Genomic DNA, 18967 nt, shown 5'->3' with positions numbered 1-18967 from the left:
TTTTTATTGTCCTCAGCACAAGGTGCACCTGTGTAATGATCATGCTGTTTAATCAGCTTCTTGACATGTCACACCGGTCAGGTGGATGGATTATCTTGGCAAAGGAGAAATGCTCACTAACAGGTATGTAAACAAATTTCTGCACAAAATTTGAGAGAAATTGCATATGGGAAGTTTCTGGGATCTTTTATTTCAGCACATTAAACAAGGACCAACACTTTACTTACATGTTGCATTCATATTTTTGTTCAGTGTATGTTCTTCAGAGAGATCAGACCAGGTAATATTACCTTTTTTTTCTTGGTGTTGTGGTGGAATTTCTATCCTTAATCAATAATGATGAGAGAGGCAAAATGAATAATCATTCAAAGTATTAATTTTATTAAAAGACTTGTTTACAACAAGGAGACTGGTCTTTCCACCCCCGCAGGTGGTGGAGTGAGAGCCCACAGAGTGGAGTTAGCTTCTGGGTTAAATACTATCTCAGGATAGGTGCAACTTCAGATATGACATACAATGGTTCCAAACACTAACCCCACACATCCCGTGCCAGACCTTGGGCCCCAAATACAAATAACTTGTTTTGTTCAGTACTAAGAACTTGGGACATTTGTTGTTACTTTGTTCTCTCTCCTAGTTCAAGTTGGAAACTATCTCCCCCTTGGAGGTGACTGACACAGACACTGTGGAGACAAGTGATTGGTTCCCCATTACTCACGCCATCCCTTCACATGGTATGCAATAAAGACACACAGTTCACATATGGAAACAATGTTTCCTTCTGACCTCCTTTGCCATACCCCTTGCTGATATTCTGTATAGCAACAGGGACGTGATAGATAAGGCTGACTTCTCCCCTCTCTGAACCCAAGGTGACTGAGGCCCATGAGGGAGGAAGTGCAGCTGCCAACACCAGAGCCCGAAAGGAGATATTCTAATAACAGTTTCAACAGTTCAATCATGTAAGCATATTCTGCAGATAAGACATCTTAAATATCTGTGTTACTTAGCTAATTCTGATTTCTCCACCACAATCTTTCCCCAGAAACAGGTTCCAAAACAGAACAATAGCTATGTTACTGGTGTGCAGGATATAACCTTTAGTCTGTCCAGGATCAAGAGGAACCCGTCAGTTTCTGTCACATTCTCGGTTGAGTGCCCGGACATCATGGGTTCATTCTACACACACAGAACAGTTAGAACAGGCCTATATCAATGTGCGCACACACCTTTCTATGTTATAGGAGTTACTTTTTAACAATCTCAAGCCCAATGTCTAGGCTTGAAGGATATCTTAGTACACAAGCATTATTAAGGTTTAACAGACATTTCCCTCAGGGTCAATAAACTATATCTTTGATGTAAGTTACAGAAGTCATTTGCCCTTATCCCTGGGGCAAAGTAACTTTCCTGAATTGACCTCGAAAAGGGCAGTGTGTATTTTGGCAGGTGGTGTGGGATGAAAAGTCAGTGTTTCTGTGTTGAGAAAAACACTTCTCCACGTTGTCACAATCACACAGACAACAAACTGGCCAACAAGTCATACACTGTGTGAGAAGAACCAGCGAGGTGTAGTAGCTAGCATCTGTGAACCTAACTATGTCTGAACTTGATGTCTCCCTTGTTTACTTTCTTGCTGTTGTGGCATTTGGTGCAGTCTTTAGAGTCCTTTTCAGAAAATGGCCTTGTTTGAGCTTTGCATCAGAGTTCACAACCTCATTTGTGCTGGTGGCATGCTGGCTGGAGGTGCAGACCATTATAGAGATTGGTGAGTGGGCAGAGAGACTGGGATCAGACGTTACTCTGACAATACGGTTTGTGGTGCTGCTGACCCATGGTGTGATCTGTGCTGGAGCCACTGGAAACCCCTCCCTGACTCTGATGAATTTCCTGCTGCTGGAGACCCCTACTCTACACACTCTGCTGGCTTTGGCTGCTCAGTTCCTGGGGGCACACCTGGCCCTGATTGTAGCTGGCTACTACTGGGCAATGGAGCTCAATGACATGCACATAATTAAGAACCTGATATTCAGGGAGTGCAGCACAGCCCTGCGTGTCTCCCTGGTGCAGGGGGTCTATTCTGAGTGTGTGTGTGCATTCATCTTTTATCTGATATACCTCAGCCTGAGATGTCGCGCTGTGTTGATTCGGGTGCCTTTCTTTGCAGCTGTGCTCACCCTTCTCTCCCATGCAGGTAAGTAGCCCACGATGACAACCATCGCACTTCAAATATAGAAAGAAATTTCAGTAGAGATAATCATTAAAGTTGCATAGGCCTATATGCTGTTTTCTTTGTGTTATATTTGTTTGTCAGAGCAAAATCTATTTCTGCATCCCGTTTCGATAACTCATCTTTCTATGCATGTCAGCCAGTGGTTATACCTCAGCTTTCCTGAACCCCTCCCTTGCCTATGGCCTTACCTTCTACTGTCCTGGGTTTACCTTTACGGAGTACTCAGTGGTCTACTGCCTTGGGCCCATTATTGGTAAGTCAAATCAGAAATTGTTCATTATATACAAACCCCTAATAAAAGTATACCAATAGACAAAATGTAATTGCCAAAGGTAATGTGTGAAACAGGCTTTATGCATAACAATGAGGCATAATTGCTTATCAAGCTGGTAATACAGATATCCTCTTTTCAGGAATGACCCTGGCCCTTCTCCTGTACATGGGTCACATCCCCAGGATTTTTGCAAAGAATCTGCTGTATTCCCAGAAGACCCACGTACAGGTGCCAAAGGGGGACGGAGATGAAAAGAAAAAGTGAAAGAACGACATCATCCACCTCAGCTGAGGCAATATAAGACATATGTGTGCATTAGGAACACACTACTCAATTTTGTTCCTATTGGGAGAAGATATTTCATTATGCACTGAGCATTATATTCAACAGCCTATTCTCTCCTTAAGTTACTGACAAAAAAGGTGTGGGCTGTAGAACATCTGTACATTTATGATAGTACAAGTTACAACTCATATCGCCTGTGTTCTTACAGAAGTAATAAATCAATTAAAAATACATGTTTATGAAAAGGACATTTAACATTGGTTGTCGTTCCTAAACTTCCTGTACACTGTGAGCACGTTGAGGTAGACTAAACATCAAATGTATTTTTAACCAACCTCAACCTCTCCCATTACAATGACAACATGTTACATCATACCACTGATGTAACAGGTTGTCACTGGCAACAAAAAAAAATAATCATATTCAAACATTTATGATATAGTTAAAAAATATGTGTCAATGCTACACAAAGCAGCTATGTCCAGTTGTGAATGGGCTACTGAGGCCACAGGGCTCAGGTTTTGGGCTTGGATGGAGGCACCTGGTGCTGGGTAGAGGAAGGCCCTGTGGAGGATATCTGCGATATGGGTACATCTGCTTTCTCCTTCAACTCTTTCGTGGAGGGACCTTGTTCTGCAAAACAGAAAGGACAAAGGTTAAACACCATGGCCTCCCTCTGAGATGGATGAAAAGTGGCATAAAGAAACAGAAAACATTTTAGATTCAAATGTTACATGTGAAGCTGAATTTTAATACACCTGCGTCTGAAATGACAGCCTAATCTCCCGCTTCATCCGGTCTTTCCCCACATAGCTAAAGTTACAGATGCACAAAGATCATGCCCCCAAAACATGCTAACCTCTCACAATAACAGGGGAGGTTAGCATTTTTTTGGGGGGGTATGATACTTATGCCTCAAACTTTCTCTCTCATCATTATTCACAATTATCCATAATCATGTAACATCCACATTAACGTAGAGGTGTTCAGAAACATATAATACATCTTATTTAGAATCAAAGTGACTCCAAAATGACAATACATTATTTACCTTACATTTCTATTGGGCACAACAATCTGAAACACAACCAAAACAAACTACAAATGCATCCAACACGTTTGTAGTCACAAGCTTGATGTAGCCATTGCATGCTAGGAAAATGGGACCAAATACTACATTTAATACACTAAATGAATTTGTCCAAATACTTATGACACTTTCAAATGGGGGGGCTTCAGAAATAGTGCTTCCTAAATGATAAAGCAGATATGTATGAAAATACCCTCAAATATAAAGTGACATTCGGTGCTGTCACCTCGTAACACATTTGATCTCAAAGTACAGCATTCAAAAGGCACTCACACATCTGAGCACTCTTTGCAGGTGCATGGCAACAGTTGAACAAGAGGAAGGAAAAAGGAAACCGCACACTGCTCTTGGTAGGATCACTGATATTTAATAAGCTTACGTATCGGCCTTACGGCCTTCGTCAGAGCTTTTGTTCAATTTTTGAAATTAACACCCTTATGAAGACCTAGCCCCACCCACATCCGTTCCACGCATGGAAATCTCAAAGTACAGCTCAAAATTAAAAGTTTTAGCTTCACTGTCCAAATGAATATGTAGGAGAGTGTACATGACGGTACTTAGTTGTCCCCCCAATATGATACATAACTGCAATGTAGTGGAGTTGTTCCAGGGTAAAAATCACGTGGCTGTGATTGGTTCTGCAGCTGAGCCTCAGGCTGGTCCACCCACAGGCGATGCTCCAGATTGTTTAGGAACCTCTTGCACTGCCCACAGCGAAGACATCGCAGCACAGTCATGCGGTTTCTATGCTTAGTCCCTTGAGAGAAAAAAGCTTGAGTTACTCCACAATACAATATGTCACTTATGTAAAGACATTGGACTTCCACTCAGTACTTTCAAAATCTCATGAGGATGATACATACAGTGGGGCAAAAAAGTATTTAGTCAGCCACAAATTGTGCAAGTTCTCGCACTTAAAAAGATGAGAGAGGCCAGTAATTTTCATCATAGGTACACTTCAACTATGACAGACAAAATGAGGGAAAAAATCCAGAAAATCACATTGTAGGATTTTTTATGAATTTATTTGCAAATCTTGGCCCCAGTGATGTACTGGTTAGGTGGCCGTCTATTTAGCTAGATATAGATATATATATATATATATATATATGCTATGTAGCATATACAAAGTGACTTAGACTTGCATGAATAAACTTACTTCTCTGTCTGGCTGTGGCAGTTACTCCTGGGACCAGCAAAGAGCAGCACTTCTTACATAATGTTCTTTTCACTGAGGGGTCTCTATAAAGACATTAATAACATTATAGTCATGCCCTAGTTGTCATCGTTTTAGCAGACATGTTTCAAACTTATTTCTGTCATGTATTCTAACATGACATGAACGTCACAACCTTTATTGATGCAAATGTAACACCATATGTTTTCTGACAAGAGTTTAACGTTATATGATATTGTTTGTGTATGTTACTCACTGTCTCAGTACCAAACGTTTTGCGATTGTCTTCTGAGTGAAGCAGTAAAAACGAGCTAACTCCACATTCTCAGAGGTTTGAGACAAAACACAGTGTGCAGCCTGCAAGAAATCAATGTCATCTTAAAGCATTTTGAGAATATAGTTATAAAGCCAAAGGTATAGCTGGATTACTAGAAATCAAGAAAACGTACCTGATACAGGAAGTTCAGTCTTTGAAAAGCCTCCTTGTCTTTCACGTTTCCTGCCATTGCATGGATGTGGATTGCTATGCTAAATTAGCCAGCTAACGTTACTAAGTATGTAACGTCAACGTTAGGCTAGCTATCTTAGCTAACGTTATATGTATCACCCGATTGCTAAATTACTACCCTACTAAACAATGTTCTACGCAAGCAACAGATGTGCCCTCAAATTCGTCTAGCTTCACTAGCTACTAACATTCGTTTGCTAAATCTAAGCAGTTGCTAAATCCTCTGACTACTGATCAGCCTCTGAACGAACTCTGGCATGATAGATCTGACACTATGGAGACCTGAATGACACAGATTTAGCAGGTAGGACATGTCCTTTCAAATCACAATTTTAACCTCGCATATTAAGGTTAACGTTAATGTCAATCTACGGAGGAAAAAGGCCATTGTCGAAGTTTAATTCAATAAGATAAAAGATGCTGAAGGAGAATTGAAAATAAAGAGAAGGGTTGGCCATAAAAGTATATATTTGGTGAAGTGATAACAGAGGATGATAGCAGTGCCAGCTATGTTATGTGTCATGATTGTGAGGCCCTATACATATTCGACAGTCACAAGACAGGACTTAAAATTGGCCTATGTCACGTCAAGGGAACTGTAGCCTACTGTTTATAAGGATTAAATGGAAACTGAAATCTGAACACTGACTGTAGGTATATAACCTCACATAGCCTTAAGGTTCAGTGCGGGCCTCAAATGTTCATTTTATCACATATAGTCAGGCAGCTGTGGACGGGTTATTAGCAAATGCAGGTGAACAAACAGCTGACCTGCGCACCCCTAATATGTGGTAAACATAGAGAATGATAGAGATATCTTTACACAATGCATTTGGAAATTATTCAGACCTTCACCTTCTCCACATTTTGTTAGATTACAGCTTTATTCTACAATGGATTACATCGTTTTACATTTACATCGCAATACCCCACAATGACAAAGCAAAAACAGGTTTTTAAAAATGTTTGCAAATTAATAAAAAAAAAACTGATATCATATTTACATGAGTATTCAGAGACCTTTGGCAGCGATTACAGTCTCGAGTCTTCTTGGGTATGACGCTATAAACTTGGCACACCTCTATTTGGGGAGTTTCTCCCATTCTTCTCTGCAGATCCTCTCAAGCTCTGTCAGGTTGGATGGGGAATGTCACTGCACAGCTATTTTCAGGTCTCTCCAGAGATGCTCAATCGGCTCTGGCTGGGCCACTCAAGAACATTGAGAGACTTGTCCCGATCAAGTCCTGCATTGTCTTGGCTGTGTGCTTAGGATTGTTGTCCTGTTGGAAGGTGAACCTTCACCCCCGGTCTGAGGTTCTGAGCACTCTGGGGCAGGTTGTACTTTGCTCCATTCATATTTCCCTCGATCCTGACTAGTTTACCAGTCTCTGCCTCTGAAACACATCCACACACTATGATGCTGCCACCACCATGCTTCACCGTAGAGATGGTACCAGATTTCCTCCAGACCTGATTCAGGCCAAAGAGTTCAATCTTGGTTTCATCAAATCAAATTGTATTTGTCACATGTGACCGAATTTAAAAAAAGAAGATCATCAAAGCTAAGGCATTTTTTATATCGTTATTTCTGACTTTTGTGTCGCACCTGCCTGGTTGAAATATGATTTTCATGCGTTTGTATGCGGGGTGCAGTCCTCAGATAATCGCATGGTTTGCTTTTGCTGTAGAGACTTTTTGAAATCTGACATGGTGGCTGGATTCACAAGAAGTTAAGCTTTATTTTTAAGTATGACACATATATTTTCAAGAATGTTAAATATTTGAATTTAGTATTTTTGAATTTCGCGCTCTGCAATTTCACTGGATGTTGGCCAGGTGGGACGCTACCGTCCCACGTACCTGTAAGAAGTTAAGTTAAGATAGGAGACGATGCCAGACACTGCCAAACCAACCCTATGAACTATGCCTATGCAACGTCTCTGTAACCAGTATATACAGGAACTAAACGGGACTGCCCCTTTAGAGCTCCTGGTTGACATGTGTACATATGGTGCATTGAGTTGATTGGAGTTTGCCAAAAGGCACCTAAAGACTCTCAGACCATGAGAAACAAGATTCTCTGGTCTGATGAAACCAAGATTTAACTCTTTGGCCTGAATGCCAAGCGTTACGTCTGGAGGAAACCTGGCACCATCCCTATGGTGAAGCATGGTGGTGGGAATGTTTTTCAGCAGCAGGGACTAGGATACTAGTCAGGATCGAGGCAAAGATGAATGGAGAAAGTACCGAGAGATCCTTGATGAAAACCTGCTCCAGAGCGCTCAGGACCTCAGATTGGGGCGAAGGTTCACCTTCCAACTGGAGAGCGACCCTAAGCACACAGCCAAAACAACACAGGACTGGCTTCGCGACAAGTCTCTGGATGTCCTTGAGTGGCCCAGCCAGAGCCCGGACTCAAACCTGATCGAACATTGCTGGAGAGATCTGAAAAAACGCTCCCCTTTCAACCTGACAGAGCTTGAGATGATCTGCAGAGAAGAATGGGAGAAACTCCCCAAATACAGGTGTGCCAAGCTTGTAGCGGCATTCCCAAGAAGACTCTTGGCTCTAATTGCTGTCAAAGGTGCTTCAACAAAGTACAGAGTAAAGGCTCTGAACACTTATGTAATTGTAACATTTTCTAAAAACCTGTTTTTGCTTTGTCATTATGGAGTATTGTGTGTCGATTGATAATCAATTTTAGAATAAGGCTGTAACCTAACAAAATATGGAAAAAGTCAAGGGGTCTGAACACTTTTCTTAGGCACTGTACTTGCAATGTAACCTACATCCGTTGTTAAACTCAAGCGATGACTAGGTCCTTGAAGTTTTGTAACTTCACATGAATAAGTCTATGTCAATACAGATCTGAATGATTGATACCCTTTTTACTCTACACTGTTGATAGTAGTTGATGCCAAAGCTTATCACTGAATTTCCTACTACAAGGACTCGGTCAGCTTGACAAAGTTCTGTGTTATATGAACACACACACATCAGTGATTGCCAGGGCGAGTAAACTGAGCAGTCGGGAAAAGTTAATATTGTGCATTTAGAATACAACAAAAAAGAAACAGCACAGCGACATGATCACACAGTTCACGCTCCACCACACACACACACACACACACACACACACACACACACACACACACACACACACACACACACACACACACACACACATTAGAATAATCATAAAGCTAAACTTAGGTAATTGGGCATCTATTTCATGGGAGGAACGACATGCATGCTCTCTTCTCTGCTGAGATTTATCCAGCCCCAGCAGCACAGCCCAGCCCAGCACTAACAGTGGTCCTCCCTACAGGCTGTCCTGACTCACTCCCTTTTGACACCAGCTCCTGCCACAACAAAATAGGATTGCTCTGAAGAGTACCTGCTGGATACAGGTCATTCAAATTATACTGTATCACACACAAACTTATGTGTGCAGGCACTAACTTGTTTTGTCTCACACACAAACACACACGTGATTTAGGTTAGTCTATAGTAAAGGCTTTGTTATTCAAATAATATTGTGCCTCTCTTTCAGATTGGCCAAGCACACCTCTGCCAGCCACACCACCACTGCCCTTGACAGCTTCTCCACTGGGCCCAACAAGAGATGAGGTTGCCTCTTCATCTTGGATCATGGCTGATGGACAGAGTCCATTATGTTACTGCAGAGTGAAACGGTTAGTGTCACTGTCACGTCCCCTGCCACCTGCACTTACACAGCAGAAAGCCTCATCAATTCAAGGATGCCATTTGAGGATGTTGCTGCCGCTGCCTTCTTTCAATGGGGGCTGGAGGCCTTGAATCAGTGGTAGGCAGTGAGGAAGGAGCAAACTGAGGAAAGAAAATCCTCCGAGCAGCATCCCTCCGGCCATCTATACAGGTGCTGCCACCAGCAGCTGAAACAAGACCCCAACAGCCCTCACACACACATACCAGCTTTCCATGAGTGGCAGGAATATATCTAGTTTTCTCCCTGTACCTGGCACAGGGCATTGACAGGAGCTCAAACAGTCTGCCTTTTATGAGACTGAAAAGTAAAGCTGGATTGTGGAGAAGGGGGAGTGACTACAGACACAAACAAATAAATAAAGAACTGAAAATCTATTTCCATTGATGGAAGTGGTTTGGACTCGTTTGATTTGTGTTTATTTCACAGGTACCATTTTAGAATAAGGCTGTAATGTAACAAAATGTGGAAAAAGTCAAGGGGTCTGAATACTTATTATAAACCAATTTCTATAGTTATTGTGTGAATAAGTTTGTTGTACAAAGGATTGTGCTACAACATTATCATAACTATGGCTTTGATTTCATTAAAGTCAACCTCAAAGTAATCTTCTCTATGAGTTGTTTTAATGTGTTCTTTATTAATAACATAAAGTGGGGCAAAAAAGTATTTAGTCAGCCACCAATTGTGCAAGTTCTCCCACTTAAAAAGATGGGAGGGGCCTGTAATTTTCATCATAGGTACACTTCAACTATGACAGACAAAATGAGAGAAAAAAAATCCAGAAAATCACATTGTAGGTTTTTTTATGAATTTATTTTCAAATGATGGTGGAAAATAAGTATTTGGTCACCTACAAACAAGCAAGATTTCTGGCTCTCACAGACCTGTAACTTCTTCTTTAATAAGCTCCTCTGTCCTCCACTCGTTACCTGTATTAATGGCACCTGTTGGAACTTGTTATCAGTATAAAAGACACCTGTCCACAACCTCAAACAATCACACTCCAAACTCCACTATGGCCAAGACCAAAGACCTGTCAAAGGACACCAGAAACAAACAAAAAATGATTTCACCTTTATTTAACCAGGTAGGCAAATTGAGAACAATTACGACCTGGCCAAGATAAAGCAAAGCAGTTCGACACATACAACAACACAGAGTTACACATGGAGTAAAACAAACATACAGTCAATAATACAGTAGAAAAATAAGTATATATACAATGTGAGCAAATGAGGTGAGATAAGGGAGGTAAAGGCAAAAAAAATAAAAAAATAAAAAAAAAGGCCATGGTGGCGAAGTAAATACAATATAACAAGTTAAACACTGGAATGGTAGATTTGCAAAAATAACGTGATCAGCACATGCACAGAAGCTTTCGGATCTTTACTACAGAGAAAAATAGGTCACAGAAAATTCGGATTCGCAACCACTCCGTTAATTTTCAGTCACTGGTCTTATTTTGACAAAACATGTTTCCGCCCGGTTTCGAACCGGGGACCTTTCGCGTGTGAGGCGAACGTGATAACCACTACACTACGGAAACTGAAAGATGTTGCCAGAAATAGAGTTAAAGAACTTCACTACGTGATGTGACAGCATGCATAACGATTATTTGAATAATCTGTTACTCTTTATGTTGTATATTCTATATATTCTAATTCGCTTCGCCATTGTAGTATATGAATGGAGTGATTTCAGTGCACAAAATATTTGAATTCCATTACATTTGTATTTGTATTATAAGACATTGCATTTGAGTTCAATAATTGAATCACTGCATTCATCAATTTAACTTATATCCTGATGTGAAACTTAATTAAATTGCAATGTAATTTCAATGTAATAATGTTTATATGTTGAGTTAAAATATGGTATAAATTGCATTCATTTTCTGTTTATCAAGTTAACAATCTATAATTTCAAGGTGACTAAAATTACATAGATTCAACTTCGAGAAGAATATATATATATTTATATATATACATATATATATATATATATATATATATATTTTTTTTTTTTTTCAGATTCAGTTTTTAAATTCAGTTCTCTAAATTCAGATTCAAAACCAAAGACAACATTCTGGTACTTACCCAGCTAGAAAAAGTAGAGGAGAACAGAAGCTAGCGGTACCAATGGAGAGGTTTCTGAAGCCAATGTGGCCTATTGAATTCCTGAAAGCTAAGACTCTCTGGAACATGTACTTTCTGTTCCCCTCTATAATGCTCAAAGGCTGTGCAGGACATGTTAGAAGGGATTGTGACCAAAAACGCAATGTGGCCGCCATGAGAATAATTTTAGAGCAGATGGTATAGCCTACCTATGTATTTTGCCGTGAACAGTTGACTTTTGGCCACATTTGAGAAAAATATGTTACAGTAATGTAATACTATATGCAATCATATTGTGTTATGTTATGTAGAATACTATCATTATGTGATCTTGCAGACATTGATTCAGCCATGCACGCCACTGGAATAAAATGGAGCCGACAGAGAGGGCTGCCTTGCTTCTAGCTCTTAGGAAACTTAGCAGTATTTAGTTTTTTAATGTATTATTTCTGACATTATTATCCCAGATTTTTTTTGTGTTATTGCATACAGCCGGGAAAAACTAGTGGATATCAGAGCAGCTATAACTCACCAGCATTATGACCAGGAATACAACTTTCCCAAAGCAGATCCTTTGTTCGCACCCCACAGGGCAATTTAACTGATTCCAGAGGCCGAATTCAATTGCAATGTAATAATATTTATATATTGAGTTTAAATATGGTATATAATGCATTCATTTTCTATGTATCAAGTTTGGAGACTATCATTTCAAGTTGACTAAAGTTTCATATATTCAACTTCTCAGATATATTCAGTTTTCAATTTCAGGTCTTTAAATTTAGATTCAAAACCAAAAGACAACATCCTGGTACTTTGCCAGCCCGAAAAGGTAGAGGAGAAAAAAGACAATGAAATGCTCTCTGTGGTAAACAGAAGCTATCGGTACCATTGGAGAGGTTTCTGAAGCCAAAGTGGCTCAGTTTATTTTCGATTTAGGTTCTGAATGAAAGTTGGAAATATATATATTTTCCGTATGTTTAAAATACATATTTTACAGAACGTCGAAAAAGCATATTTTCCAGACGTTGAAAAATACGTATTTTCCTGATGTTTTCCTGAATTAAATTTGAAAAAAATACTTAATTAATAGACATCTATGTTTGGGCCAAATCAAAGCTGGTCCAGACCAGACAAAATCTGAAACAAACAGACGTCTAAGATTGTTCGAAGATTTTTTAAACCGAACTTTGGTGGAGCTATATTTCTCTCCAAAAGCACCCTGGAGAGGCGCGCTGGGAATGGACAATCAACAGACAATGGACAATCAACACTGTTTATCACAGAGCAGCATCAGCGCTCAACTAAAAAGCCAAATATGTCACTGGTTGAGGGAAATTGTCATTGTTTTGGGGCAGAACTATGTGAGGTTTAATGTCTTGTGAGGTGCGTCATGGTTAGTTAAACTCAGAAAATACCGCCCTCGTCAATCTGCCGTTATAGGCTGCTACAGAATCCTGTCTAATTAGCGGGCCGGCGGTGGCTAAAACTCTGGAACATGTACTTTGTTCGCCTCTATGGATGCTCAAAGGCTGTGAAGGACACGTTAGAAGGGATTGCGACAAAAAAAATGTGATTTGGCCACCATAAGAATATTTTTTAGAGCAGATAGGTAGGCTAAACTATGTATTTTGCCTAGTGGTGTGAACGGTTGAGTTTTGGCCACTTGAGAGAAAAATGTAGGTGTGTTTTTGTCTTACAGTAACGTAATATTCGGTTATGTTATGTAGAATAATATCATTATGTGATCTTGCAGACATAGACTCAGTTCTCACTTTCTAAAACAAGCACCATTTGCCAGAGTAGCCTGTTCTCTAAGAGTAATAGCGTGATTCGCACATGCACAGAAGCTTTGGGTCATAGAAAAAAATCGGATCCGCAGCCACTCCGTTGTTAATTTTCAGTCATTTGTCCATTTGGCAAAACATGTTTCCGCCCGGTCTCGAACCGGGGACCTTTCGCGTGTGAGGCGAACGTGATAACCACTACACTACGGAAACTGAAAGTTGGTGCCAGAAATAGAGTTAAAGAATCTCACCACGTGATTTGACAGCATGCATATCATTTATTTGAATAATCTGTTACTCTTTATGTTGTGAATGCAGGTGTAAGGCAGAAGAGGAACTACGATGTGCACACCCCGGGAAGGCACTTGTGGCTGGGGAGCTGGTCTGGGTCTACAGCCCTCTAAGGAAAAAAGGCAGATGCCCCAAGTTGGACAGTCACTGGGTGGGACCCTGCAGTGTCCTGGAGAGGGTAGGGGAAGTTGTTTACCAGGTGCAGCTTTCTCCCAGGGGGAGAAAGGTGACACTGCACCGGGACAGGTTAGCCCCATACAAAGGGGCCTCTTCTCCCCAAAACCCAGGGACCCCCACAATTCCCCTCTCTGGCAATTACATCCTCCAGGCACCCAAGACAATGTGGCCTATTGACTTTATTTTCTTATGAATTTTGGACTTTTGGAACCGTTTTTACCAGCTTTTCATTCGTGAGCGCCAATTGAAAATACAAAATAACAATAGTTCAAAACAATAGTGACAAAATGTGCAACCTACGAATACTGTATTTATTTGTTTAATTTCAGACATTGGCCATAGCCATTTACTTTTTTTTAAAAATGTTTCCGCCCGGTCTCGAACCGGGGACCTTTCGCGTGTTAGGCGAACGTGATAACCACTACACTACGGAAACTGAACACAGTAAGTATGAATACTCTAAATAACCCTAATGTAAAACTGTTCAACTAGCCTACCCAGTATCATACAATAGTTTATGTGTATCAAGATTTACTTCATACCTTTTAGACCTTCAGTACTGTTGAAAGTATGGATTATATCTCTTGCGCTTCGCGCAGTTCGAGCATTAATAACAACAAAATCACGTCGATGGGTGACATGACAGCGTGGGAGGACCTCATATAAAACCGTATGTCAGAGCGCACTGTCTCTTATTTCTACTCACAAAGTTAGCTTAGCCGTATCGCGCAAATTGACTGCTCCGCATCTTCCCAGGTCCAGGTAGGGTAAACAAAATTTATTTGGCGGGTGCTGTCCAACTCCCGCCAGATTATAGTAACTCTCTACATTTACTGTGTATTGTGGTAGCTGTTGTAATACCAGTCAACGACTGAGGACGTACAGAAAATAGTCGATATTCTTATAATAAATGCAGCATTTAATATAAAGACTATATATAAGATAACATTTAATGAAGAAAATCATTTAAAATGTATAATTTTATTCCTAATTATTCTTGTTAAAGTTAAACCACCCTGGATGGTTCCGACCTTGAATATGTGGACATCTATAAGTACCTAGGTGTCTGGCTAGACTGTAAACTCTCCTTCCAGACTCATATCAAACATCTCCAATCGAAAATCTAATCTAGAGTCGGCTTTCTATTCCGCAAAAAAAGCCTCCTTCACTCACGCCGCCAAACTTACTCTAGTAAAACTGACTATCCTACCAATCCTCGACTTCGGCGATGTCATCTACAAAATTGCTTCCAACACTCTACTCAGCAAACTGGATGCAGTTTATCACAGTGCCATCCGTTTTGTCACTAAAGCACCTTATACCACCCACCACTGCGACCTGTATGCTCTAGTCGGCTGGCCCTCGCTACATATTCGTCGCCAGACCCACTGGCTCCAGGTCATCTACAAGTCCATGCTAGGTAAAGCTCCGCCTTAAAGCTCCGTTCACTGGTCACGATGGCAACACCCACCTGCACACCAATATCTCTACCTGTACATGACCATCTGATCATTTATCACTCCAGTGTTAATCTGCAAAATTGTAATTATTCGCCTACCTCCTCATGCCTTTTGCACACAATGTATATAGACTCTCCTTTTTTTCTACTGTGTTATTGACTTGTTAATTGTTTACTCCATGTGTAACTCTGTGTTGTCTGTTCACACTGCTATGCTTTATCTTGGCCAGGTCGCAGTTGCAAATGAGAACTTGTTCTCAACTAGCCTACCTGGTTAAATAAAGGTGAAATAAAAATAAAAAAATAAAAAATTGAGAAGCACTTGGGACATTGAAAAATGGCCTCTTCCACTGAAATAAAATAGTCTAAAACGTATAAAATGTACATTGAAGTCTATGTCATTATGCTTCAATGATCATGAAGGCATACACACAAGGATAATTTTGAAAATGTATCCAGTGTATATTTTTTTATATATAATTTTGAATGATTTATCTTGAGGACAAAAAAAGAACACTTTTAGTGATATTGACCTGGCCACTAAAAGAGGGAAAGCCCATGAAACCGAGGTTGAAGGTTGATTCTTTATCCCCTATCCTCTAACTTGATTATTTAGCAGACATCACTGGCTTATATTCAGTCAACACATACATTTTAAGAATATCATGAAATATAATTGAACATTTTCCTTTCTCCATGCTTGTCACAGAGCAGCGTGAAACGGTGCTGAAATAGTGTTGACTAGGAAACGTTCCCGCTGTTCTGTTCTTAGTGCCAGTCTGCACGTTCAAACTAATTAGATTCTTCAAAGTAGCCACCCTTTGCCTTGATGATAACTTTGCACACACTTGGCATTCTCTCAATCAGCTTCATGAGGTAGTCACCTGGAATGCATTTCAATTAACAGGTGTGCCTTGTTAAAAGTTAAGTTGTGGAATTTCTTTCCTTCTTAATGCGTTTGAGCCAATCAGTTGTGTTGTGACAAGGTAGGGGTGGTATACAGAAGATAGACTTAGTCTTTTACCAAATAGGGCTATATTATTGCATGTTAAGTTCTAATTCTCAGAGTAAAACAGACATTATGATAGCTTAACCCAGTTTATTTCTTCCCAGAGGGTCAATACCGCTGCATTAGACAAAACATGTTTCCACCACCACAAGTATATATACTCCAATTTAGGGACTCATCCTCTCCAATCCTTACATCTTTTATGGTTCGACAGGAAGACGAAGTAATAGGGTGATAAACCAGAGGCTTGACCAGTGCAGGACAGGATTTTACAGGGAAGACAAAACAATAACACGACACTACACATTTAGACAAAATGGCTAAGAATTAGTTTGTCCAAGCAAGGAGTAAAATCTTGGATGTGTAATAATGTGATTGTGTATGTGATCGAGTCTACATGCAGTAATGAAAAACAATTGATAGGGGTACTCACAGTGCTTGGAAGGGAAACATTCAACGTGCCAGTGGATGAGCGGGCACATGACACGTTGTGGCTTCAATTCATGTCAGGAGAAAGTTGACAATGGTAGGAGGGGAGTAGTCATCATCTCTTAAAACAGGGAACATGGGGGGATTTACAGTGGCTTGCGAAAGTATTCACCCAATTACAGCTGCAACTCTCTATAAGCTTGACATATCTAGCCACTGTGATTTTTGCCCATTCTTCAAGGCAAAACTGCTCCAGCTCCTTCAAGTTGGATGGGTTCTGCTGGTGTACAGCAATCTTTAAGTCATACCACAGATTCTCAATTGGATTGAGGTCTGGGCTTTGACTAGGCCATTCCAACACATTTAAATGTTTCCCCTTAAATCACTCGAGACTGAAACAGGTTTCCCTCAAGAATTTCCCTGTATTTAGCGCCATCCATCATTCCTTCAATTCTGACCAGTTTCCCAGTCCCTGCCGATTAAAAACATCCACACAGCATGACGCTATGTCTGGCGCAAACCCAACACCTCATCATCCAGAGAATACCATCCCCACAGTGAAGCATGGTGTTCTCGGGGTGATGACAGGTGTTGGGTTTGTGCCAGACATAGTGTTTTCCTTGATGGACAAAAAGCTAAATTTTAGTCTCATCTTACCAGAGTACCAGAGTATGTTAAAAGTTTCGTATATATATTTTTTATAACCCAACCCTGATCTGTACTCCGCCACAACTTTGTCCCTGACCTGTATGGCAGACTCCTTGGTCTTCATTGTGCCACTTGCTTGGTGGTACCCCTTGCTTAATAGTGTTGCAGACTCTGGGGCCTTTCAGAACAGGTGTATATGTACACTGTGATCATGTGTCAGATCATGTGACACTTAACTAAAGCCCACCTGTGTGGGCTAATTATGTGACTTCTGATGGTAATTGGTTGCACCTGATCTTATTTAGGGGCTTCATAGCAAAGGGGGTGAATACATATGCACGCACAACTTTTCAGTTTTCTTTTGAGAGTTTTTTAAAACAAGTATATTTTTTTCATTTCACCTCACCAATTTGGACTATTTTGTGTATGTCCATTACATGAAATGCAACAAAATAGGAAAAACGCCAAGGGGGATGAATAATTTTGCTAGGCACTATAGCTGTAAATAAAAATAGCAGATACATTCCATTACAGCTGTGCTATTGTAGGTTTGGACAACAAGTTTCTCTATGAGTGAAAGTAAGTGTATAAGCTAATGATCGATCATGTATGACATTCCTGGGAGTGTGTCAAATTAAATGTTTAATTACCATGGCATTTCTGTATGTTCTCTATAGTTATGTACTTTAAAATGTATCAAATTACCAAATCGGCACATTTGGGCAAAATCCTGGCAATAATGTAATTCTTCACTGGCTTAGTCTGAAAATGTGCACACACTGCTGCCATCTGCTGGCCAAAATCTACATTACACCTAGACTCCTATCTGATTTTTTTTGTCTTTTACCACATCTGAAGTGTTATATTATCCTACATTAATTTCACATTTCCACAAACTTCAAAGTGTTTCCTTTCAAATTGTATCAATAATATGCATATCCTTGCTTCAGGTCCTGAGCTACAGTCGGTTAGATGTCATTTTAGGTGAAAATTGAAAAAAAGGGTACGATCCTTAAGAGGATAATGTACACAAATGTCTATCCCAATAAAATGGTGATATTTCAGGTCTCAGTTACAAATCAGTTAAGAAGTTAAGAAAATAATCTTCCTCCCCGTCGGGGAATTGAACCCCGGTCTCCCGCGTGACAGGCGGGGATACTGACCACTATACTAACGAGGACTGAAGAAATATCAACAATGTTTTTTATAAAACTTGCCCTAAATTATTGTCTGCACGTGATACGATGTATGACTGTACCTCAAGTAACTTTTTACTGACAGCAATCTTTAAGTCATACCACAAATTCTCAATTGGATTGAGGTCTGGGCTTTGACTAGGCCATTCCAACACATTTAAATGTTTCCCCTTAAATCACTCGAGACTGAAACAGGTTTCCCTCAAGAATTTCCCTGTATTTAGCGCCATCCATCATTCCTTCAATTCTGACCAGTTTCCCAGTCCCTGCCGATTAAAAACATCCACACAGCATGACGCTATGTCTGGCGCAAACCCAACACCTCATCATCCAGAGAATACCATCCCCACAGTGAAGCATGGTGTTCTCGGGGTGATGACAGGTGTTGGGTTTGTGCCAGACATAGTGTTTTCCTTGATGGACAAAAAGCTAAATTTTAGTCTCATCTTACCAGAGTACCAGAGTATGTTAAAAGTTTCGTATATATATTTTTTATAACCCAACCCTGATCTGTACTCCGCCACAACTTTGTCCCTGACCTG

General features: G+C 40.3%; 2 protein-coding genes, 1 long non-coding RNA gene and 4 other non-coding genes across 8 annotated transcripts; 2 read left to right on the top strand and 5 right to left on the bottom strand.

The window, feature by feature from the left end:
- Nucleotides 1–356: 356 nt before the first annotated feature.
- On the bottom strand, nucleotides 357–5846 carry LOC139406595 (ribonuclease P protein subunit p21-like). Of its 2 annotated transcripts, none has more exons than XM_071149359.1 (5): nucleotides 5509–5846; nucleotides 5316–5416; nucleotides 5042–5124; nucleotides 4469–4639; nucleotides 357–3425 (listed from the first exon to the last, which is right to left on the bottom strand). In XM_071149359.1, exons 1-5 carry the CDS (start codon nucleotides 5563–5565, stop codon nucleotides 3307–3309), a joined length of 531 nt encoding a protein of 176 aa, XP_071005460.1. In that variant the 5' UTR covers nucleotides 5566–5846; the 3' UTR covers nucleotides 357–3306. The 2 variants fall into 2 exon arrangements, with proteins under 2 accessions (XP_071005460.1, XP_071005459.1); XM_071149358.1 differs by having other exon boundaries at nucleotides 2936–3431; nucleotides 4474–4639; nucleotides 5509–5807.
- LOC139406594 (aquaporin-12-like) lies at nucleotides 1281–2788 on the top strand. Its single transcript, XM_071149357.1, has 3 exons — nucleotides 1281–2194; nucleotides 2370–2486; nucleotides 2647–2788. Exons 1-3 carry the CDS (start codon nucleotides 1600–1602, stop codon nucleotides 2769–2771), a joined length of 837 nt encoding a protein of 278 aa, XP_071005458.1. The 5' UTR covers nucleotides 1281–1599; the 3' UTR covers nucleotides 2772–2788.
- LOC139406596 (uncharacterized) lies at nucleotides 5659–9723 on the top strand. Its single transcript, XR_011634006.1, has 3 exons — nucleotides 5659–5871; nucleotides 8896–8977; nucleotides 9121–9723. It is a non-coding gene; the product is annotated as an uncharacterized lncRNA (long non-coding RNA).
- Nucleotides 9724–10788: 1065 nt separating this feature from the next.
- Nucleotides 10789–10861, bottom strand: trnav-cac (transfer RNA valine (anticodon CAC)). The gene has a single exon. It is a non-coding gene; the product is annotated as a tRNA-Val (tRNA).
- A 2495-nt stretch (nucleotides 10862–13356) lies between these two features.
- trnav-cac (transfer RNA valine (anticodon CAC)) lies at nucleotides 13357–13429 on the bottom strand. The gene has a single exon. It is a non-coding gene; the product is annotated as a tRNA-Val (tRNA).
- A 618-nt stretch (nucleotides 13430–14047) lies between these two features.
- trnav-aac (transfer RNA valine (anticodon AAC)) lies at nucleotides 14048–14120 on the bottom strand. Its single transcript has one exon. It is a non-coding gene; the product is annotated as a tRNA-Val (tRNA).
- A 4217-nt stretch (nucleotides 14121–18337) lies between these two features.
- On the bottom strand, nucleotides 18338–18409 carry trnad-guc (transfer RNA aspartic acid (anticodon GUC)). Its single transcript has one exon. It is a non-coding gene; the product is annotated as a tRNA-Asp (tRNA).
- Nucleotides 18410–18967: the final 558 nt, after the last annotated feature.

This window comes from Oncorhynchus clarkii, chromosome 4, assembly GCF_045791955.1.
Source record: "Oncorhynchus clarkii lewisi isolate Uvic-CL-2024 chromosome 4, UVic_Ocla_1.0, whole genome shotgun sequence".
Classification (NCBI taxonomy): domain Eukaryota; kingdom Metazoa; phylum Chordata; class Actinopteri; order Salmoniformes; family Salmonidae; genus Oncorhynchus; species Oncorhynchus clarkii.
The sequence above is the reverse complement of the archived record's forward strand: the minus strand, read 5'-3'. Positions and strand labels throughout refer to the sequence as shown.